Source organism: Colossoma macropomum, unplaced genomic scaffold (assembly GCF_904425465.1).
Source record: "Colossoma macropomum unplaced genomic scaffold, Colossoma_macropomum, whole genome shotgun sequence".
In the NCBI taxonomy this organism is placed as follows: domain Eukaryota; kingdom Metazoa; phylum Chordata; class Actinopteri; order Characiformes; family Serrasalmidae; genus Colossoma; species Colossoma macropomum.
Genome location: NW_023494797.1, coordinates 6,767,862 through 6,792,087, shown reverse-complemented (window position 1 = coordinate 6,792,087; position 24,226 = coordinate 6,767,862). Strand labels below are relative to the sequence as shown.

The window sequence follows — 24,226 nt, the reverse complement described above, 5'->3', positions numbered from 1 at the left end:
AAAGAGCACTTAGGCGTAAAACTCTTCATATATTGACCGTAATGAGTCTGACAGCATCGCAATAGGCAACTACAGAGACGTACATTAACTCAGAGCATTCAGGTTTCAGCCTTAAGTCACTAAGCTCTTAAGTAAAGGTCTTCTAGCACAGAACTTCCATCATAATGACAGAAAACAACTGCTCGACCTGACGCCGCGTCTGTGTGTTTGCTCACGGCCACAGTCACAGCTATGCAGCCCCACCTTGCACAAATCAGCAACCGGATTAGCTTCTGCCTCACAAAGGGTTCTGGAGAAATGAGTGACACACCCTGGCTCTTTTGGCTCTTTCCTCAGAGGCAAAACAACAGAGAGAGACAGTAAGAGAGAACAAACCTGAGGTGTTGCCTGGGGGTATGTACTGTCAAAAATAACTACAACAAATCATATCAAGTAAATTACTGTTGAAAACCACATCTTTAAAGGAGTTTATAATCAAGTTTTATCACATTCTGGACCCCTTTAAGGTGCACTATTAAAAATAAAGGTCCATATACGGTTCTGGCTTGGATGATTGTCCCAGGAAAAAAAAAAAGCATGTTTATTGGTATGAACCTTCACATTTACATGGAGATTCTTTAAACCTCAAAAGAGCCCACATCCTAGGGTTGGGCAATTTGACAATATTTACCATTACTGTGATACAATTTATCACAATATGCTTTTCCGAGTATATTGTAGATATCGTCAGTACATATAGAGCACCGACCAAATACATGTTTCATTAATTGGTCATGTTTAACTGGATTTAGTGCAGTGTGTTGTGTGAAACACTGAAGAAAGATCATTGCACAAAAGGGTTATAATAGATTTTTTTTTAATCTGGCTCTACTGGGGCTTTTCTGTTCCAACTTAACAAACCTCAGAAAAATCTTGAGAATGTCTTGATGTATGGTGCAACTTTAGCCATATCGCCCAGCCCCACCACATCCTATATTTTTCTTGTATTTTCAATTTCCCCTGAGGTATATTTATAACACTGATGTTGTTTTACAATACATTTTTTTCCCATTACCATTTTTCAACCTCTCTTTATCCCATAGAACTAAACAGGTTTTTTAGTTACTGTGCCTTTAAAATTGATAAATGTAAATACGTTTGTTCAGATTGGCTGTCCTTAAACACTCCTTATAATTTCAGCATGAATGGGTGGGGCTAACCTGCTGTAATCTGAATAGGTGGACATGTGTGTTGGTTCTGGTGATGAGGAAAAAAAATGAGGAAAAATTGGCTTTCCATTATATGGGCCTTAAAAAGCACCTCTCTTTTGCAAAAACACTTTTACAAGATCCATATTTAGCGAACCACAAGAGGTTCTTTGGTAGCATTACTCCAAAAACTCAACCCAAAACAACCACAACGTGCTTAAAAGTACCAGTCTTGATTAGACTTAAGAACCCAACAGTCCGGTTTGATAGGATGTCATTTTCACATCACCTGCGTCATACCATACCATTAATGAAAGCATGAGAATGAGGGAATTGATCTTTAGTCAACACACACAGAGCCATCAATCAGTCATTTTTTCTAAGGTTAAGTGTGTGTCTCAGAGAGGGACTGTCTCAAGATAAGGCACTGGGAAGGGCTGGCAACAGTAATACACAAAACAACCTTATCACTACATCCAATACTCATTCATCAAAAAACTGGAACCTGTATAAGCATCATTGCAGGCTGGTGGTTAATCCACAGTCATGGTTCCTCATTTTCCTGTAAGGAAACCAAATCTGCTGATCTGAAAGTAACTCAAGGAACAGATGACGATGACAGCCACTGTAAAATGCAATGTATTTAGGTCATTTAAGTGCCCATATTCTACATTTTTCTTGTATTTTAGGTCCATTTATAATGTTTGTGCAATTTTATGTACCAAAAACAGTCAGTTCAATTTTACATACGTTTTCAATCTCTCTTACAATTACAATTCTCTTACAATTAAACAGACTGTTTTTCCTACTGTGCCATTAAGACATATATGCAAATGACCTCTGTTCTAATTGGCCTTTATCGTGTCCTAATCAACAGTGAATTTCCATTTATGGACTATATTAACTGGAGAGTGAATAGTAACCTTTGAAACTTTAACAGTGTTTCTGCACTATATCAAATGTATTGGCAATATTAAATGATTTTTATTTTAAGGAGTAAAAAATGGATTAAATACTGTATTAAGTACTGGTGCTCAAAACCTTGTCCTTGCCTAGCAGAACTGTATCCAAACCCAATTTCAATCAGCTTGCCATACTTTCAGCTGCTTTGATTGGGTCATTTACTGTATTGGCTCTGAACAATATTAAACTTTACTATTTGTTTTACTGTACCATTCTTAATTCATATTTTTCTTGTTTCGTTTATATTAGAAGATTTGCTAAAAGCTGTTAGGGCATCAATAACTTTGAGGAGGCCTGTAAATAAACATGTCAGTGAGGCCTCTTTTTTCCCAGCCTCTCACTGGGAGTGACACCCAGGAGCAGACATGCTGCTACCAGCTTACAGCAAGGCCCAACTACTCACTCACTCTCCTCTCACCCAGAAATACCTGCCCCTCTTTCTTCCACTCACGCACCAACACGCACTTGCATTCATGGCGTCACCCCAAGCCCACAGAGGCAGCGTCCAAAAGCAGGTGCAAGCCCAGTGAGTCAGGCACAGAGTGCCCATAGGCATAATTCACCCTCTCCATAAACAACGCAAACATGGGAGCTGGAAGAGCAGTTTCAAGATATAGTCTTCACTGCAGGTTACAAATGATTACCGTCATAAGAAAACTTTGTATCTCCAAAACTGTAACTTTGTAGGCAATAGTGAAACAAACTTAACATCTGTTAATGAAAGTAATTTTGGAAGATTGTCCAAAATTGGCAAGATGAAACGTGGAAGATTTTTTTGGTCTGTTTGTCATGATGTGGTTATACAATCTAAACAGCAGCTAGTACTTAAAACTGTGCAAAACAGTCAAACACAGACAAAAGAATGACAGCTATAAAATGCCAAACCAGAGAAATTCAGAAGTTTGTTAAGTTGTTTTGAGTCAACTGAAAGACATACGACTGCTTCAGTACTACACACTGTTTAATTATTGACTTTATATATGCTAAAATGGAAGGTAACAATATTAGCACATTCAGTGCCCAAACTCACTACAAAACAAGACTCCTCGAAAGTTACTGATATGTACCATACTATCGGAACTTCAGAATGGTTCCAACCCCAGCACATGTACATTTAAATTATCTGCATTTTAGGGCAGTTACAGATTATATATCAAAGGCTAGTCAAAATATTCTGCTTCTCCTCATTTCTACAAACAGTTTCAATGTACAGTTGGTCACCTAGAGTGCTTTTCATATTGTTTGTTGCAAATCTCGCCTCTTGACCAGATTGCAATGACTTTCCTCAATTGTTAGCTTTTACAAATCATAAACAGTATGTGAATTGGCTGTGTTTTCATCTGTTGTGTTGAAGAAAATGCAAGCAAATAAAGGAAAGCAGAAAATGAATTTACTAAGAAAATGGCAAGCGACTTATAAAAACAAGCAAAGTTTGAACTTTTTACTTGTGCTATAACATTTAGAGGGTAGCAGTGAGTAATGTCTATTTGAGCTCAAGCTGTTTCTATTGTCAGCAGGGAGCTACAAAGTATCAACATCTAGGAAGCAAGATAACTAATCAGCCAACATGGCCACTTTAGATTTGTATAGTAATAGTTGTACACAAATGAACAAAAAAGATAAACTGTTATTGCAATTAATTGTCAGCTAAAACTCATGCTCATGACAGGCCTTGTTCTGACATTCTACAATTTTCAGTATTCCATTAAATTATTAGAATCTGGGTGTGTATACTTTCTAAAGGCATTCTAAAAGAGCCATATGATTGTCTGGAAGAAGAAAGTCTAAGGTAAAATTACCAAAGCCAGTGGAGCAAGGTCCCTGGAGCCCACAGCACACGACTAGGCTTTATTCATAAGTAAAGTGTGTTTTAAACTCTGAGACTGGGCTAAATCAATTGGAACACAGGCAGAGCTACTGCAGCCCAAAGGCAAGACAAAGTATTTCCCCTTGGTGAAGTATGCAAGGAGAAACTGATTTTACTGGTTAATCTTTACTTGGCTCCCTGGTGATAAACTGCAATTCATATCAGACGCAAGAGTCTGGGTGAACTACCATTATCGTGCCACAAAACAGGCAGAAAAGTTAAGTCTCTAGTGTTTTTCTCAGACAGTGAAAGGAGACCCTAAACACCCTGGAGAGTGTGTGTGTGTGGTGTATTCAGCACTAGGTCTAAAAAGGTCTTGGAGGAAAATCTGATATACACAATGAACGAAAATAGAAACTAAAGCGAAACATGTGATAAAAAACATTTAAATTTAGGGATGGCATGATACGTTTACTGGAACGTGCACTGAAAATGAAACTCTGAGAATTGGCCAATATCAGTCCGATATGTTTTTCTTTAAAAACCAATAAGCTTTAAAATTAGCTGTTTCTAATTCTCTTCACCCAAGAAGAGAATCTAAAAGTGGGCTAGTCTTGTGGGGCCACAAATTCTTGTAATGAGAATACATATCTGGGGACAACTTGTTAAATATTTAGTGCTGGACTTTGGCAAAACATGGGTATGCATATGTCTAAAACCCCAAAAAGCCCCCAAATTCCTCTACTCCATGCTCTTTTAACATCTGTATTAGTACTATCAATAACACAAGCAAAGAGACATAGTTAGCAAAGTGTAAGATAAAGGGAACCGTTTTTCCCTTGCAGGAGGCAATGTTTATTTTGTGACAGACATCTACATGCTTGATTAGAGGCGAGCAACAGGCATTACCAGGGCACCACTGCCTCCAACTTTGAGCTCCATCATCACAAGGCATTGGATTGGTTTAGAAATTTCACTCTCAGTTTGTTCCCACCCTAGCAAGCCTACATTCCCACTCACACTTAGCTCAAATATTTTCATGGTTGTTTCTCATGCTCTTATTACATCAATCATTGCGAGACTAAAAGGCCATCATGTTCAAACTACTCAAACACTCTACGACCCCACAGGAGAAACTGGACCAGATTCACCTCCCCCCCCTCCAATATCCAAAATCCAGCATTTTCTGCTAACATTGGCCTGATACCCGTAATCGGAAAAAGTGCCAACCCTACTTAAAATCCACTTGTAAACAACCAGCAAATACCTAAATTTGTTAAAAAGACAATGACTAGGTTGAACAAACAAGTTGTAAATCAATTAAACCAGTTGCACATACAAAAAACTTAAAAGCGCAAATTAAATCTAGATTTGTCTTTCCTTTTACTAATTGAATGTGGTGAAAAATTGGCTAATTGTGGATTGACAAGCCATAGATTACCCCAAAACCCAGTGTGGCATGATCCTTGTAGGTGAGGCTATACACCTATCAATATCCATATTGAACAGGTTTCTCTGCTAACCAAACACGGACCTCTAAACGTCTCATGTTTGCTCAATACTTGACAGAAAACCATCACTGAAGTCCACAACAAAAGCCTGCCGCATCTTCAAGCTTGCTCCAACCTGAACGCCAGGGTTGTTGAGTTGAGCAGAAAGTCTAATCTCAAGCTTAAATCTCTCTCTGCAGGGCTGGTCGATAATGACAGGGTTTCAATTATGAAACAGTGGGGGGTGGGGACAGGTCTAGTGAGTGCAAACAAATGCTCTCAACAGTGAGGTTGAGAAACACGTTTGGCAACATATGCCTTTTGTCAAAACATACCTGCGCTCTTCACAAGGAACTAGAGACCGTACACATCCTGGTTGTTCGAGCACACCTGATCTGGATACAGTTCAGCACAATAACTCCACTGGCAGGTTTACACCTCTCCCTCTCCCTCACTTACTTGGTCTATTCGTCCATCCCCCAATCGCTCTCTCTTTCTCCCCTCAAGCCAGTGACATTTACAGCAGCTAGGGAGGTGCGTTCCCAGGTAAACATTCCGTCTTCCAGGTGTCGGCAGAGCACACCAGACTAAAACATGACCGGGCCTGCAACTTTCCACCTTATCCAAGAGCCTACCTGCCTTTGCCCTCTCGAACAAACGTTAAACAAGGCACAAACAATTTAGACAAAAGTGAATCCTATGAGGAAGGTGTTTATGTGCATATGTCATATGAAGAACACAATAAGGGTCATTTGAGAATGGAAGACCCTGCGCTTAGCATTTTGTTTGAAGGCGTCACCAAATCTGGCACCTGTCTGTTGGCAAGACAGATCAAACAGAACAGTCCTGGACACCTGAAACCTCAAGAGCTTTTCAAACAGGACAGGCAAACCTACTGGCATATAGTTTGTCTTTCATGAATAAAACACTTTCAGATAACAGAATAATTCCTGATGTTTTGACACCGCTGTAAACAATAAACAAATGAATAAAGAAAACTGCCTTAACACAAATCCCAAAAAAGTAGAACTGTATTAGGTATGGCAAACCTTTCTTCTGAGGTCAAGCATCATGGTTATGCTACATTATGACCTTCCAATGACTATTGCTCAGGTGTGCCCACAACATGATTAATCATCTAAACTATCCACAGCCTGAAATGATCAGATGTTGCAGCATGTTAAAAATGACAACAGTGCCTAGAACCAGCCTGAAAAACAAAGTAAATTCATTTTCTTCTTTTGGACTGAGTTATTAGAGTCAATACTATTACAGAGGCAGCACAATGTTCTGAGCAGAGCAGCCTGAGTCACAGTAAGCTTGGCTGATTTATAGGCCTTACACCATGAGTTCAAATGCTCCTCACCTGTTGCAGAACTGTGTCCAGAGGTTCTGCTTTGCAAAGCTCCTCTACACTCAGTCCAGTCTCTTCTTTACATTGGTCCGTCAGCTCTAACGTGTCTGGTTTAATCAGTTGTTGCTGAATCTTCCCCACCTGTCGAGAAAAGCAGCTTTTTTGTAACAGTCAACAGCTCATTTTCTGGCGTGACGAGAAGCAGCCTAGTCTACCTGTGGCCGTAAACCCTCTGAACACTCCCGGCCATATTCAGCTTGTATCAAAACACTGTGGTCTGAATAAGGTGGAGCGCCGGGCGATATATCATCTATACCATTATACCGCGATACTGCATTTCAGATTGGAAACGTTTTTAGGTTTTAATTCTATTCTGTGAACTCTACTCATGGTATCCAGGTCCTGACAGTTAAATGCAAATGTATATTATTTGATAGCTGCCTCAGACAGTCTTGACAGTTCGAAATCTATAAAAAAATGAAATAAACAATAAGTTTCCCTATTGGAAATGTTTACGATTCCTGTTAGTATAATTGTAAGAGATGAAATCAGACCAAAACAGTCCAAAGCAAGCTGGCAGGCATGTAAAACATTCTATTAGCATAGAGTAGCAGTTCTCCAGAAGCATTTTTTTAAACTTTATTATACTTAAGTGGATCAATATCGCCCAGCACTAGCTTTAACCCAACCCTCTGAACACACCAGGCCACACTGAGCTCGAATAAAAACCCTCATATCTTAACAAGATGTTCAGCTGCAAAGCAGTTAGCTCTACACATTCAGGCTTTAGCCTCCTGACCTCACGGCGCTGACATTTTACCACAAAAACACGCTCTGCACACAAAAAGTCCGCTCAATTTTTAAAACTTAACACCAAAACTGCCTAGTACAGTTCCAGCTCGATGTATATGTGAGTACACCTATGCTAACAAGCTAAGAGGCCTGTATAAACACCTGAAAGCGTGTCTTGTTGATGAATGCCAGCTGTCAAGGCAGGACGGCTTACGAGACTGAAGTCAGCTTCCTAGTCGAATTTCCCCGTTCCACCTTAAACGTGCAGCAATTACATTCTCACGCGCCACTATGTAACTGCTGTAGCTAGCATATAAGGTGGAACGGAAAAATTAGAAAAGGAGGCTGATTTCAGCTTCGCGAACGGCTTTAACTACAACCGTTTGTACGTGTGTGAGAGAGAGAGACAGATAGAGAGTTTCGACCTTACAACCTTACAACGAGTGAAAAGGTCCGTACCTTCTTCTCATGTAGGTCCACAATTTGCCACACCAACAGAATTATTTCCCTCTCATCCGAACCCAGTTTACCCCCATTTGCACCAGCTGTTGCCCCAAAGAACACCACCAGAGTATCACTGTGCGAAGCCATCAGGGACCACAAGGGTAAAAACTACAATTAAGAGCAAAGATCAAAAAAAAAAAAAGGAAAAAAGAACACACACAGTAACACGAGGGTTCACCTTTTCTCCAAAGTGATAAGAGAAGCAAACAAAAGGTCTGGAAATTCAATAATGGTAGGCGAAGTGGGAGAAAGAGGATTATTTCAGGAGAAGGACACGGCAGAGAGTGCGGCCGGAGACTCTACCTGCTGAGGGTTTTCTATCCAGAGTTACTGGTTGGACTGGTAAGGAAGGGTGGAAAACAGCCTGGTTTCTCTCACGCTAACCCCATAACAAGCCCTCAAGCCTTTTCTCTCTACCTCTTCTCTTTTTTTCTCGGTTACCTGGCTCTGGCTCGGCCTCCTTGCTTGAAGTCGAGCTCCCAGGGGAGACCGGGGATTGGCTGAAGGCAAAAGGTGAGGGCGGGGCAAAGTGGCACAACACCTATGAAACCCAATATGATTGGTCTGTTATGAGCCGAGGAAGTAGCTGTGGAGAAGAATCCATTTTCTCCTGTTTGCTCACCTTTACAGCAGTGCGTGTCCTCCAAGCTCTCTAGTCTGGAGACTAATAATGAAACCGTAAAAAGCGTTGTGAGAAGAGCGAATTGAAATTTATTTATTTATTACAGCAATTAAGAAGAACAGAACTCTGTTCTTCCATGAACAGAATTTCATGAAAAGAGACTGTACTCTATTCCCAAAGCTCACTTCCTCATTCTTAGATAATGCACTAAGCCCCAGGACTTGGGAAAGAGCTTCAGGTGTAAAACAGCCCAATCAAAGACTATCACTACTGAAAATGACCACATGTAGATATTATGTTTATGAATATAGTATTTACAAACATTACATATATGGTTTAGACTGAGGATGCACTGAGATTGAATTTATGAGATGTTACAGTATCCAGTACTTAACATGTTATTGTGGCTGACATCAATATAAGTAATAATTTAAATAATAATTTAAATAATAATAATTAATAATAAAAAAAAATATATATATATATATATATATGTGTGTGTGTGTGTGTGTGTGTGTTTGTGTGTGTGTGTATTCTATAATTCTACTTATATTTTTGTTAATGTATATGGACATATGTGTACATATAATGTTTATACACTATATAGAGAAAAGTATCCGGACACACCTCCTAATTATTGAGTTCAAGTGTTTCAGTTGCACCCATCGCTAACAGGTCGATAAAATTAAGCACATAAACAAACACTGGCAGTAGTATGGGTCGTACTGATGAGCTCGGTGTCTTTAAACCACTCGGTGTCTTTAAACCACTTTAAACCACAAGTCAGTTTCTGAAATTTCTGTCCTGCTACAGCTGCCCCTGTCAACTGTAAGTGCTATTGTTGTGAAATGGAAGCACCTTGGAGCAACAACAGCTCAGCCACGGAGCAGTAGACCACACAAACTTACAAAGCAAGACGGGCGAGTGCTGAGGCGCACAGTGCCTATCCTCCATTGAATCACTCACTAAAAAGTTCCAAATTGCCTCTGGATGCAGCATCAACAAAATAATTGTGCATCAGGAGCTTCTCGAAATGGGTTTCCATGGCCAAGCAGCTACACACAAGCCCAAGATCCAAATGCACAATGCCAACTGGGGGCGGGAGGGGTGTTGCCTCTGGGTTTGGTGAATGCCAGGAGAACTTTACCTGCCTCACTGCATTGTGCCAAGTGTAAAGTTTGGTAGAGGAGGGATGATGCTATGGGGTTGTTTTTCAGGGGTTGGCCTAGGCTGCTTAGTTACAGTGAAGGGATATCCTAATGCTTCAGCAGACCGAGACATCTTGGACAATTCTATGCTTACAACTTTGTGGGAACAGTTTGGGGAAGACCCTTTTCTGTTCCAGCTTGACTGTGCCCCAGTGCACAAAGCAAGGTCCATAAAGGCATGGTTGAGTGAGTTTGGTGTGGAAGGACTTGATTGGCCCACACAGAGGCCTGACCTCAACCCTATTGAACACCTTTGGGATGAACAAGAACAAAATTTTGTAGAAAGCTTCCCAGACAAAGGGTCATTTCATAATTCTAACCTGCTATAGTCTATACTTAAAGCCCATAATATATCAACATCCAAACTTTAACAGGCATGACAGTGTTTCTCTTTAAAACTTTTTTGTGCTATCACTCAATGCCGGTTCTACCTAATAAGAGGCATAAGCAGGTGCCTAAGCAAAAGTTCTTACAATATTAAGAGTTATTACAGTACCATTACATTGTCTAAGATGCTTGAGTGAGGAGAAAAAACAACTAGTTAATCAAGTCTTAAAAAGAACAGATGCACCTGGTGTTTAAAACTGGAAAAGAAAAAGATGAGAAGGAAAAGCTTAATAGAAAATGTATGTTTTTTGTGGTGTTATGTTATTGTTTTCAGCTTTTAGCTAAAAAATAGTCTATCTAGATAAAGAATACTAAGATGATCTGTAATTTAAATTGTTACTTATTAGAATGCCAAGTTATTCATTTATTTATCTTAATACATAATTCAGACAGCTAGTCATTGTTACATCAGCTAAGAGAATCATTAAAAAATGTTGTGACATTAGCCAATGCACTACATTAGCTAACCTAACCAAGATCATAAAAAATTTGTTAAATTGACTGATATTTTTACAATTAATTGTTCCTATACTGTTCCAATAAGGAGCCCCAAAAATCCTAATTAGGGCGGCTATCACAGTTTTGAAACATTTTGTGTCAGGCCACAAGAACAACCTGTGACTTAGATTGGGTAATTAAACCTTATCTTTGTGTTAAAAATCTGAACATATTGTCTGTGTGAAATAACACACTTATTGTATGTGTAGGTAACTGGACTGGGTGTTGTTTTTAACATATCTCCTTAGAGAGCGTGTGAAAAGCTTCCAGACAAAAAAATGAGAGCAGAGGAAGAGTGAGGCACTGTAGAGAGGCGCTGGTTCAGAAAACCAGAACTCAGAACACATGTCTGGTGTTACCGAGGTGATGTTTTGAAACTCTCTGTGGTAAAAATATTCTTCCTTTGCCGTTCTCCCATAAAGGCTGTTGTTGATTACCATGGTGATTGTGAACTCATAAACACCAAGTGCAGCATCAGCAGCTGACTTCCTCTCTACTCACAGTCACAGCTGGTCTCACAGAGGTTTGCCTAACAGGCTTCCTCCAAGTCTGGACACTTGGTTTGGAGTGATGGCACGAGGCGGGTTGGAGAGGCTTTCGTTCTTTTTTCCCCATATGTATCGCTTTTGCCTTTTGTACTCTTACCCACATTCCCAGACAGGAGGATAGATTTAATTCATTTAAAATTACAAATATCAGACAAAATTTGAAATAACTGATCATGATGAAGATAATTGATATGTCATGAATGAATAATAATAATAATAATAATAATAATAATAACAGATAGACAGACAGACAGACAGACAGACAGATAGATAGATACATAGACAGATAAATACATAGATAGATAGATAGATAGATAGATAGATCAGATATCAGATGAGAAAAAAATAATCAGATCTGTAACAAATCTAGCTATAAATAGTACTGCACAAAAAGTCAGAGACCACCCTTCATTTATTAATTTAATTTCCCTCAATTTCCACCTAATTTCACCCAAATCACAATTTAAATACATTGGTAACCTTTAAATATAAATGTTTAAATATTTAAAGATAATCCACTTGCATAAGGAAGGGGAAAGCCAAAGACACCCTAAAAAAAAGAAAAAAATTAAAAGACACAGAGACTAAGCAAGACCTAAGCAAGAACGGACAGAAATGGCAGAACAAAGGCCTGTCCACCCAGAGTCCAGACCTCAACATCAACAAATGTCTTTGGGACTTGGATTGTGAGAGGCAGAAAATAAAACCAACTTCTTAGACCGAACTTTGGAGGTGTAGAAAAATTTCCCTGTAGATTAATTTGAATTTTGCTCAGCCAACAATAACCTGTTGCTAACATTAGCTAAAGTTACAGTGGCAAATGGGCCTTTATTTACATTTACTCACATTTACTCACATTCTTTCTCTCCTTCATTCACACATTCAGACATACAGTGCATACAGTGGAAAGGCTGGAGGGTCTTCATTAATTGATTTGTGTTGACACAGACAAGCTGGCTGGTTCTCTCTCACTAATTCTGCTAACTGTATGATGAGGGACCTCCTCAAGTTTTAGTAAAGGAAAACCGCTAAATATGGATCATCAGGTTTAACCACTCTCAGAATGAAAAGAGAAAATGTGCATTTATAATCAGACCAACAATACACAAGAGTGAAAACATGCTTGCACCTTATTTTATTAACCACTCAGGCCTAGCAAAAAAAGGATGGTGACTAATATCTATCTACAGTGCTGCTTGAAAGTTTGTGAACACTTTAGCAGTTTGACCTAAAATATGATCAGACCTTCATTTAGGTCATAACAGTAGATAAAGAGAACCCAATAAAACAAATAACACAAACAATTATATAGTTTATCATTCAGTTATTGAATTTAGTGATCCAACATTATATATTTTGCTTGGCAAAAGTATATGAATCTCTGGAATTATTAGTTTGGTATAGGGGATAATTAGGGTCAGAATGTTCAATCAACTGGATGACAATCAGGGGTGAGTGTTGCTACCCTATTTTAAAAAAAACATCAACCTGCATCTTTACCATCAAAGTCAGGTCTTTACCACACACATTTGTTAGTGCATGCCATGTCTCAGTCAAATGAGATTTCTAATGACCCCAGTAATAAAAATAATTCTAATGACCCCAGTAATAAAAATAATTTTCATTAGGCTGAAAGAGGTTCCAAACCTATTTCTAAAGAGCTTGGACTTCACCGATCCACTGTCAGACAGACAGTGTACAAATGGTGGAAATTTAACACCACTGTCACCCTTCCCAGGAGCGGTCATCCAAAAACATTACACCAATAGTATGGTGTATAATGTTCTGGGAGATCACAAAGAACCCCAGGGTAACATCTAAGGATCTGCAGTCCTCTTATACTGGCTAATGTCAATGTTAATGCTGGATGAGCCAGAAGACTACTGAATATTGTTATGTAAACTAATAAGGCACCATTAGACCTTTATGGCTTAAATGAGAAATGTTATGTTTGTCAAAAGCCAAACACTGCAATCCAGCACAAGAACCTCAACCCACCTATGAAACAGGGTGGTGGCAGTATCATGGTTTTGCTGCTATTGGATTAGGACTGCTTGTTATCATTTGATGAAGCTATGAATTCTGGATTGTGTCAAGAAGTCCAGACCCTAATCCAACAGAAATGCTGTTGCAGAACCTATGAAGTGGCCTTCATGCAAGAAAGCCCACCAACATAACTGAGCTGAAGCAGTTTTGTAAGGAGGAATGGCCTAGATTCTTCCAAGTCAATGTGCAGGGCTGATTAGCAGTTACAGGAACCATTTGGTTGAAGTCATTTCAGCTCAAGGCAGGGTCACACCAGTTACTCTAAGAGGTAACCGAGGTTCACATACTTTTCCCAACTAAGATTTTAATAAGGGATCACTTTTTTCAATAAATAAATGAAAAACTATATAATTGTGTTCTTTGTTTTATTGGGTTCTCTTTAACTATTGTTATGACTTAAGATCCGATCACATTTTAAGTCACATTTATGTAGAAATTCAGATACTGCTAAGGGGTTCACAAACTTTCAAGAAGCACTATACACACTTTAAGTTAGCTCAGAGGTATTATGTTTTTTTTTCTGATTAAATCAGGGCACTTGTCTTGGTACAAAAGCAAAAATCAGTTCCCTCACAGCAAAAATAAGTTACACAAAGCAGTATGCAATTCCTCTTTTCTCACTCATACGTAAGACACAAAACACATACCCATTGCAAAACAGAGCTGATGTTGAAAAACTGAAACACCCTGACGACTGAAGACAGTGGTAACATGCAGACAAAGACTGGGTTCTTTGTCTGCATGTTACCACTTTCTTCAGTCGTCAGGGTGTTTTCTCAGAATTAGAATTAGAGCTGATGGAACAATTTACCTACAGTTCTGTGCGAAAGTCAGAGACCACGCTTCATTTATTTAATTTCCAGGCAGTCAAAACAGCCATAAAGTTATTAATTTTTCAGGAAATATTTCTGAAGAGATATGAGATAATCCACCTGCGTAATGAAGAAAAAAATAAGTGAAAAAAAAACAGAGTTTCCAAAACTGGTGTAAAAAATATTAAAAGTTTTAGAGAAAATGGGACTCTTAACAGACCTGGTAGACCACCAAAACTATCACTATCAGATAAACAGCACTTAAAGCTTTCATCCTTGAGAGAGAGGAGAAAATCAAGCTCCACTCTTGCTTCAGATCTGAAAAAATCCACAGGTGTTTCTGTCCATCCTTCCGCTGTGAGAAGACAATTCAACACTATGAGTGTGAAAGAATGTGTAGCTGTCAAGAAAATGTTAAAAGCTGTTTAAAAATTAAAAATAAAACATTTGCACATCAAACTCAGAAGCTACTGGTGTTCTCAGAACAATTAACTGACCACCCCAGAGTCCAGACCTCAACATCACTGAATGTATTTGGATTACTTGGATTGTGCAAAGCAGAAGTTCTAAGACTGAACTTTGGATGACAGCAGGTCTCTAGAAAATAATAGAAGCTGTAATAAGGGCAAAAATGAATAAACTAAATGCTGATAAATAGATAGCAAATTTAGTTTTTAAATGACATGAAAAACCTGAATCAACAAGTGAGGAAATATAACCCCTAGGCGGATGTAGTGTGTAATACAATTAAGCAATTTACCTTCTGCTCTGTGGCACATACAAAATGCTCCCAGTTTACCTCAATTTTAGATCAAGCAAGCAAAAGGAAAACATCTAGCTGACTTTGAAATATGATTCATTATTGGGGCAAGGATGATAGAAACTTCAACAACAAAGACTGCTCAACCAAGGGGAACTGTGACTAAAGTCACATCTGCATTTAGATCTCTGGGAAAGTCATGAGTACATACAGCTGGAAATAGTTGGGTTGTTTAACTGTGATATTGTTATAGTGATGAATTACACACTGCACTTCTCTGAGCTTCTTCCAGACACCATCAGTGCTTAAAGAACACTGACCAACTGTATGTTTCTTTACATAGAGAGCATAATTAACAAAAATCACTGTACTCATGGTTTTTGACAGTTTTTTTAAAAGTGTCATTACTAGTTTGTTTTTTTTGTCTGTTCCAACTTATCAAACTTCAGAAAAACAAAATATTGTGCTATATGCTGTGTATCGGGAAAATGTTGTGAACTATCATGATATGGTGCCATTTCACCCAGCCCTGGTTGAAAACTGTGGTTGAAAAAACACATTCAATGACACTTGGGATATTAAAGAGGGGAATATTATAGTAAGGTTGGAGTGAATAAATCCCTTGTTACGAAGAGGAATGCACATTTGAGGGTTTAGTGGTGTAAAACCCAAAGATGTGGAAGAAATGATATGGTCAGATGACAATACCATGATAACCTCCACAAATGGGCAAGTGCATGTGTGGCATAGAACACGAGAATGGTACAGACCTGAATGTGTGACTGATAAATTGAGGATGTCTAGCAGGGGGTATTTTGCCAGCATAGTTTGGTCCACTTGTAACTTTAGATGGAAATGTCACTGCAAATCATTATAAAGTTATAATGACTGATCACCTTTTTTCCTTGATGAAACATATCTATCCTGATGTGGGTGGTCTCTTCCCATCCTCACTGTATGAGGGGTCACTGGATGGTTTAATGAGTATAAAAATTATGTAAATCATATGCTATGGCCTTCACAGTCACCAGATCTCAACACACCTATGGGAAATTTTAGACTGATGTGTTAGACAGCACTCCCCACCACCTTCATGAAAGACAATTAAGGCAGCATCATTTTAAAGAATGGCATTCCAACCCTCCAGGAGACACACAAAAGCTGTTCTGGCAGGTTGTGGTGACCCAACACCTTACTAAATCAATTTGTGTTGGTTTTTCCTTTCATTTCTCACCCACCTGTATATGATGCCTACATAACAAAAAACATTTTTCTCAACACTCCTTGATGAGTAAAGAAGATGCTTGAAAGAATTAAGATTTAACACACATTAATGTAAGGATTTTCGCTTTAATTGCATTTACAGAGGTAGGCTATACTGAGACAAAGATATCAATAATCAATGAAACAAAACGTTGAAATATAATACAGTACATTAACACTGACTGAACACTTGTAATGGAACATAGAACAAAGTTCTGAACTCTGCATAACCTTTTTTTCCAGATGAATGACTAAACAACACTGCAGTTCAACAGGCTAAAAACTACTTCCCTAGTAAACAGATGACAACAAAATTATACGGATACTGAATGAAATGCAGATTGAGTCTGCAAATTGATATGCAAAATACCGAAAAAAAATTATACTAGTATTTTATGATTGGAGGATGGAAGCTGATGACGTAAAACATATTTAATCCTGTGATACACATATTTAACATGCTTTTGAAGGCAAAAAAAGGCTATTTTTATTACCCCAATGTATTCCTGGACAGTGGTCAGTGCTTCTCTATGTAAAAAGTCTTTAGTAATACATCCAGAAAAAAACAAGTGTGTGTATTTATATATATATATATATATATATATATATATATATATATATATATATATATATATTATGTAGATATAATAACGTCACTTTTTACTTTAGAAATCATGATTATACTCTATTCAGTCCAACTCAGTACCTTCACGCAAACTCTTGCGTGGCCGCATTGTTGCATATGTCTACTAGCAGATCTATATGTGCTTTGGACTCTGTGCAGCACTGAGAGGTGGTGGTCTGAGAGCTTTGCCGCCTGGACACATATGACAGCTCTTTATTGCCCTCGCCTGTGGCCGTGCTGGACAGGTGACGGAACAGCTTCTGGATGCCCATGTCCCTTAGAGAGCTGCGGAAGTTTCTTGCCGCAAAAACATACAGCACAGGGTTAACAGTGCTGCTGACGAAGACCAGAGCACCTGCCACAATGGTCATGGCTTCCACTGCACTACCGAGGGTTTCTGCTTCCTAGAGGTGGAAAACATGACAATATTATATCACTGTTGTGACAAATTACCGATACTGAGGGTTTCATCAGTTCTTCTTGAACACTGAACAGATGCGTGTATTGTATAAATAATGTATTTAAACCAATTCATTATAATTAATTTAGACTAATTATTATAAAGAACTTGTAAACAACAAGAACCTGTCTAATTAGTAAGGACAACAGATAATTAACTGGATTAAAAATGTCAACCCATTATGCTGGTATCTCATTTTATGAGTTCATTTGTACCAGCTGATCAATTTTTCCTTCTGTTCCTTCTTAAAGGGGAATTCCCCTTTAAGTAGGAACAAGAGTAAAACCTGAACAGTGTTTTTTTAATTGGAAATTAATTTAAGTGGTGAAATTTTCATGTTTTGGTGCGTTAAAGTTTCTTTACAATGCGGTGATCGGAACCAAGTCATGGTGTCCATAATGCAAATATAATTATCATGTAAATTGTACTGACTATCCAAAATGACCAGTCAACCAACACATCTTCAGTTTTTAATGTAATGTTGATTATGGCGAAACAGTAATAAAACTATACCTTTTAGACCAAAATCTAATCTCAAAACTTTGTGAAACAGTGTCACAGGCATTAGACAACATATTCATAACCATTTCATGCAATAACTTACTGAGAGGTAGCTTTTAGAGGTGTTAAATGCTTTGGATTTCTGGTTCCTATCACCAGCGACAATTCCGTCTCTATAAGCTTCTCTAGAATGGTGCATGTCACATTAAACCACTCTGAATGTCTTTGTTTACATCTTAGTGGTTTAATAATGCAGACATTCTGAAAAAAATTCAGTGTAATTCCCAAACAGCCAATGTTTGCAATGCTTTAATTGTAAATGGCTTGTCTGAATGTATCACTATCCACTGCAATGTTTTGGAAACCTCAGAAAAACTAAGAATTGAGACAAAGATCATGTGTTGAAAATGTCTTAGTATCATACTGTAATATTTTGCCATATTGTCTACCCTCACCTGGGAGTCTTCCTGGAGAGTGAGGTGCACCAGAGACAGGAAGTTTCCGATATGATGCGGGATCCAGCAAAGAGCAAACAGCACCACCACACTGGCGATCAGGACCGTGGACTTTTTCTTGGATCGGAGGTTCATCTGTGCAATCCGACTGAAGAGGCAGCCATAGCAGACCACCAGGATGGAGAATGGGATTACAAAGCCCATTAGAGACTCAAAGAGCAGGATCACAGCCTCCTGCATCTCAGATTCATAAGAGCGAAACAGGCACTGCTCTTTCCCCAGATATTTATCCAAAACCTGAGTGACTATCACAGGGATGCTCAGAAGAAATGAAGCCACCCACACAATCAGCAACACTTTACTCAGAGCTTGCTTCCTTCTCCAGCTGGCCGAAGCGAAGGGGTACCGGATGGCCAGGAAGCGCTCCACACTCATGATGGTGATGAGGAAGACGCTGGCATACATGCAAGCATTGATGATGTACACCATGGCCTTGCAGACGGCCTCGCTAAACACCCAGGAATGAGCCAGAGAGTAGATCCACAGAGGCAGAGTGACCAGCACCAGCAAGTCAGCGACAGCTAGGTGCAGAATGAGCAGAACAGTGTGAGAGCGTTGCTTCACGTGCCTCATGATGGTCCAAATCACCAGCAGGTTCCCTGGAACCCCCACAACAAAACACACAGCCAGGATCACGCAGGCCCCCACCATACCAGCATAACTCCCCACCTGCTCCTCCTCATGGTCCCACTTTGTCCCCCCAGAATGGCCACGCGTGCCGTTCATCCTTCTTCCAAAACAACTCCACTGCGTGCGACTCGCTTACACTACTGAGCAGACAGCAATGAAAGCAGGCTGCATAAAGAAAGTAGCACTTCCTCTTTAGAAAGCAAATACAGGAAAGAGGTTCTTTTTCTCAGGAAAGACAGAGCAAGTGACAGAGAGGCGGTGAAATACGAAGCCTGCGGCAAAATCTTTGGCAGTTGTTACTGCAAAATTAGAGCAAAGTCATTTCTGATAAATCTCTATCATGCACTGCGAAAAAATCGAAGTAAGATTTAAAAAAAAAACAAAATGACAAAAGGTATAGTTCTTTGAAGGGGAAAAAAACCCAGGCTATGCTTTCTTTTTTCTCACAAAACACCATCTGTGTCTGGACTGACCACATGATTTTTACTACTTCTTGTTTTTTTGTTTTAAGAAAAGTTCGGAGAATTGAGAACTACTTATAGTTGAGGTGAAAGGCACTGTACAAGTTAGGTTTGATTGATGCTCAGCTGATTTGTTGGAAAAAAAAATCATCAAAAAATGAATTATTAAGAATGCAATTCTTTGGCAAGTGAAATCATCTTAAATCTAGTCAATATATCTAATGTTTATCATTTTAAGATTGTTAAATAATTGTATCTAGAGCAACTATCTTATTCTATTGACAGATCACTTTTCTTGTTTCAAACACTATTTCTCAAAACAAAATTATCTGCCAAAAAAATAAGCCAATTTATAGAATTTATTAGTTAAAAATGTCTTATAATAATACAATAATTATAATCTTATTTTTTTACAACAATCTCATAATGAGAAATATTAGCTATATTGACTAGATTTAAGATGCTTTCACTTGCCAGGATATAATTTAAATGTATATATATTTTTTAATTAAAGTAATTACAATTGAAGGGGATGTAACCAAAGTCTCTCAAAAGGGGTGGCAAGCCTGCATTGTACCTGGTCAATCTGGGGTTCGAAAGGGGAAAAAAGAAGCACACCACTCCACTGAGTCTTATCAAAATCAAAATTATAGCAGTGCCAAAGTCTAAACAGTTCTCAGTATTTGGTGCTGACAAACAGGTGAATTCTGGCAAAATTCAAGTTCAAACTCAGCACACCTCAAACATCTGCTGAAGACTCCTCTTTGTTTGTCCCATTGTCAGAGACGTCTGGGGTCTTGGGCTGTCTCTCTTTTACATGGGTTGAGTGTGATGTCACTTCCTGGAAGAGCCTGGCCATCCTGGATCTCCTTAGACCACCCTGGAAGTTTCTGGCAGCAAAGGCATAGAGAATTGGGTTTACAGAACTGCTGATGAACGCCAGTGCTCCGGAAATGAATACCGCTGCATCTGGCAATCCATTCAAGTGGTCCTTTAGAAGGTGTGCTATGGAAATGATGTTGAGAATGTGGTGGGGCAGCCAGCACAAAGCAAAGGCCGTCACTACGCTACCTATGAGGAAGGCGGACTTCTGCTTAGTCCTGCTTTGTATCTGGGAAAGCTGAGATGCCACCTGGCAGTAGCAGATAGCCAGGATGAAGAACGGGATGACAAAGCCCACCAGCGTCTCTAAACAAAGGCAGAAGACCTCCACAGCCATGGAGCTGAACTCAGTAGAGTGGCAGTGCTGCGTACCGTCTGCACTTTCTTCCATATGCCGGGCAAGAAAGGCTGGAATTCCCAGTATGAGTGCCATGGCCCAGGCACAAGCCAACGTCCAGTACATGATGTTGCTGGTTTTCCACCGCAGCATCTTAAAAGGGAACTTAACAGCCAAGAAGCGCTCCATACTCATGATGGTGATGAGGAAGACGCTGGCATACATGCAGGTATGGATGACATACACCATGGCCTTGCAGGTGGCCTGGCCAAACACCCAGGACTGAGCCAGTGAGTAAATCCATATAGGCAGAGTGACCAGCACCAGCAGGTCAGCAATGGCCAAGTGCAGAATAAGCAGCACAGTGTGAGAGCGCTGTTTCACATGCTTCATGATGGTGTAAACCACCAACAGGTTCCCTGGAGTCCCCACCACAAAACATACAGCCAGGATAGAACACGCCACTGCTATCCCACCACCCCATTCGGACCCTTCTTCCTCCAAAGTTGTGCCGTTCCTGCCAGAGGGAGAGAAGCTGCTCATGTTTTCATCTGATTCTCAGACAAATGACAGCAGTGTAGAAACTGACTGCAACTGGGTTTCGTACTAGGAAGGAACCTACACCCTTTACTTCTCCAAACGATCACAAGAACAGCAAAAACAAAACTGACAGAAAGCATCCAGACCATTGATGAAACAGCACTTTTTAGAACGTTGAGTCAAAAATGTCAAATTCGAAGTTAATTGTTGCGACATTGGGCTGAGACCCAAAGTCCCAACCAATATGCTTCTGGGAAAATGTATAGTCTAGCCCTAAACAAAGCCAAAATCCAACAGCATACCACTACATACTAAAGTAAAGTACACTACAGTACACAAATTACTAAAACATTTATGTACCCCATGCAATGTGAGACTGCATTTGTTTTCCTGGAGAGAAGTACATCTTCAGTGCAGTGACATCCTCACTTTCATATTAATAAGAATAAAACACGTTTAGTGTAACAGCCCTGAGGTGTACAAACAACTCAGAAAAGACAATTAGAGAGGAATTCCACCAGTGGTTTGAAATGTCTGCTTAATTCATTGGCTGAGATGTAAATAAAGTCATTCAAGGTTGCGTTTCCCAAAAGCATCAGTGAACAACTACCATATTTAAATGATAGTCTCTCTATCATTTTGAACACTCTCTCTCCATGGTTACCACGGCAGTTGCTCAACAATCCTTTTCGGAAATGTAGACCAGACTGGTTTGCTGTGAAATGATTCATTGAAGAGAAACTTACAGACTCAGTTTTCTTTACAGTGGTGGTGATAGGAACCAGGGGTTGCAATGTCTACAACACAAATATAGCTGTTTTGTTCACTGGTGAGATTTTTTTACATGGAATGTTGATAATAAGAAATTGTGGTAAATCTTTTTTTGTTTTTTTGGGGACTATTTTAAACCTTCTCAAAACTATCGCAAAACAATATGTCAGACAGCAGGCAGCATATTCATAACCATTTCATATAATAACTTTATTATATTATTAATAACTGGGAAGGAGCTTATAGAGATGGACTTCTAGCTCCATTTCACTATCACTGTGAACAATTCAGACTTGGTTAGTTTCACTAGAACAGAGTATTTCACATCAAACCAATGTTTGTTTCCATCTCAACTGTTTAATTATGAAAATCTGAAATGTCGGTTTTGACTCAACAAGTTTCTATGTTTCACATTAAACCACTCGGACTGACTGTGCTTAATGATTTACTAATGCAAACATTTTAACATGTGGGACATTCTGTAGCAATTACCCAGCTAGCTAAGACTTCTGAACAATAACCAACAATAACAATTACGCTAATTATGAATGAAACTGTGGTTATGTGAGCAGCGGATGATCACCAGGGGCTGTAATTACTGAGTGGATATTTCCCTGTGATGGCTATGGAGCCCTGCTGGTGACATCCTGTATAAATAAAAATAATGCGTGGCCACACCTTATTAACGTGTGGGAATGAGATGATTAAATCATGGCCATGACTTAGTAAGGCATGGGAACGAGATCATGGCTTACTAAGTCGTGGCAACGCATTAGGATCTCGTTCCCACGCTTTACTAAGTCGTGGCCACGACTTAATCATCTCATTCCCATGCCTTACTAAGTTGTGGCCACGCATTATTTTTATTTATACAGGATGTCACCAGCGGGGCTCCGTAGATGGCATTTATTAAACCGCACGTTCAAAAACTGTCTAATCTTAAAACGCTTGAGACTGTAATGTTAAACTGAGCTAAACTGGTTAGTTTGCTGCAAATGTTGTTAACATTAATAAATAAGCCCGCAGTCAGTAATTTTCTGACTGAACAGCCAAATCATTCATTAAAGGAGAAAACTGAGCAGCAAACACGATTAGACTACAAAACCTTCTCTATCTGACCACTGAACACTTGGATAGCGAGCTAGCAAATCTACTGGATAATTCAGTGAGCTAATTTATCTTTCCAGATTTTTGCGTTCACACTGGGATTCAGGACTTGCTATGGAGAGTGCAGATGAAAGCTGTACCTTCAACATTGGAGGAGCTGTTTTCTCCATTCCTCTCCATTCCTCCTGCCTCCAGGAATCTTCACTGTGAGCTGCAGGTGAAAAAGATCCGGGCTGTGAGCTGCAGGTGAAAAAGATACGCGCATTACTACATTAACACATGGCAGCCTGGCTGCATCATGTTAATCGGAAATCAACGTATTATATGAACTAGCAGAAGCTCTGTGTCGTACATCTTTGCAACAGGTACATGTGGTTAAGCCTGTGTGTGAATCACTCTGAGGTTTTCACTACGCAAGCAGTTATGATTGGTTTGTCAAAATATATCTTTAGGATGGACTTTGCAAACTGTTTGCTCATTTTCTGGCTCCATAGAAACTGACTCAAATGAATGATGCAGTGAGAAGCCGTTCATCTCGTTTGCAAATGTATTTGAGAGTTAGAGCCACGCCCCCTTATTGTAGCAACATGAGATTCCGTTACTCATTACACAAGTATACAAGTTCGCTTTTCTCTGTAATTCCTATTTGTGGTCAGTAGATGGCGGAATGTATCTGATAGAAATAGTCAATGTCTAGAAAAACGGCTGCACAGCTCAGCTGTACAAGAACTGAGGCTGTTTCAGCTCCTCACATCTAAATGACTGAACTAAATGATTATCATCTCATGGCTTGGAGACCACCCTGCTAAAAAACACAGAAACCATTAGGTGTTTCTGTTGGTTCCTGATGGTTTTTGTAATGTGTTTTGACTTGTTTAATGGGTTGATATTACAGTATAAAGGATCCTAATGGTTCAATCAGTGGCTGATTCTAAATGCATCTGATGGTTTCCTAAAGGGATCTAAAGGTGTTCTACAGGAAACTAGTTGTCTCTTTTGGAAACCATTAGGCCAATTCCCATTAGAAAACAAAACCATTAGGTTTTAATCATAATGTATTCGAACACTCTGCTTTCAACACGGCATATGGGGATATATAAAACAGTGAGAGAAAGGCTGTGAATACTTTGCTATTATATGGATTTTTGTGTGAATG

The 24,226-nt window shown here is 39.2% G+C and overlaps 3 protein-coding genes across 4 annotated transcripts in view; all 3 read right to left on the bottom strand.

Moving 5' to 3' along the window:
- esrp2 (epithelial splicing regulatory protein 2) overlaps positions 1–8,583 on the bottom strand; it is a 32,492-nt gene extending 23,909 nt beyond the window's left edge. For both annotated transcript variants that reach the window (XM_036584151.1, XM_036584152.1), the window contains exons 1-3: positions 8,401–8,583; positions 8,053–8,205; positions 6,814–6,942 (exon numbers count right to left, since the gene is read on the bottom strand). In XM_036584151.1, coding sequence (XP_036440044.1) covers positions 6,814–6,942; positions 8,053–8,184 — 261 coding nt within the window. In that variant the 5' untranslated portion in view covers positions 8,185–8,205; positions 8,401–8,583. The remainder of the gene's footprint in view (positions 1–6,813; positions 6,943–8,052; positions 8,206–8,400) is intronic.
- An 8,297-nt stretch (positions 8,584–16,880) lies between these two features.
- si:dkey-148a17.6 (uncharacterized protein LOC108190685 homolog) lies at positions 16,881–19,153 on the bottom strand. The gene is made up of 2 exons (XM_036583952.1): positions 18,283–19,153; positions 16,881–17,270 (listed from the first exon to the last, which is right to left on the bottom strand). The coding sequence occupies exons 1-2, from the start codon at positions 19,066–19,068 to the stop codon at positions 16,950–16,952; spliced, it is 1,107 nt and encodes a 368-aa protein (XP_036439845.1). The 5' UTR covers positions 19,069–19,153; the 3' UTR covers positions 16,881–16,949.
- Positions 19,154–19,900: 747 nt separating this feature from the next.
- si:dkey-148a17.5 (uncharacterized protein LOC100535037 homolog) lies at positions 19,901–21,551 on the bottom strand. The gene has a single exon (XM_036584053.1). The coding sequence runs from the start codon at positions 21,193–21,195 to the stop codon at positions 20,173–20,175; it is 1,023 nt and encodes a 340-aa protein (XP_036439946.1). The 5' UTR covers positions 21,196–21,551; the 3' UTR covers positions 19,901–20,172.
- Between the last annotated feature and the right edge of the window lie 2,675 nt (positions 21,552–24,226).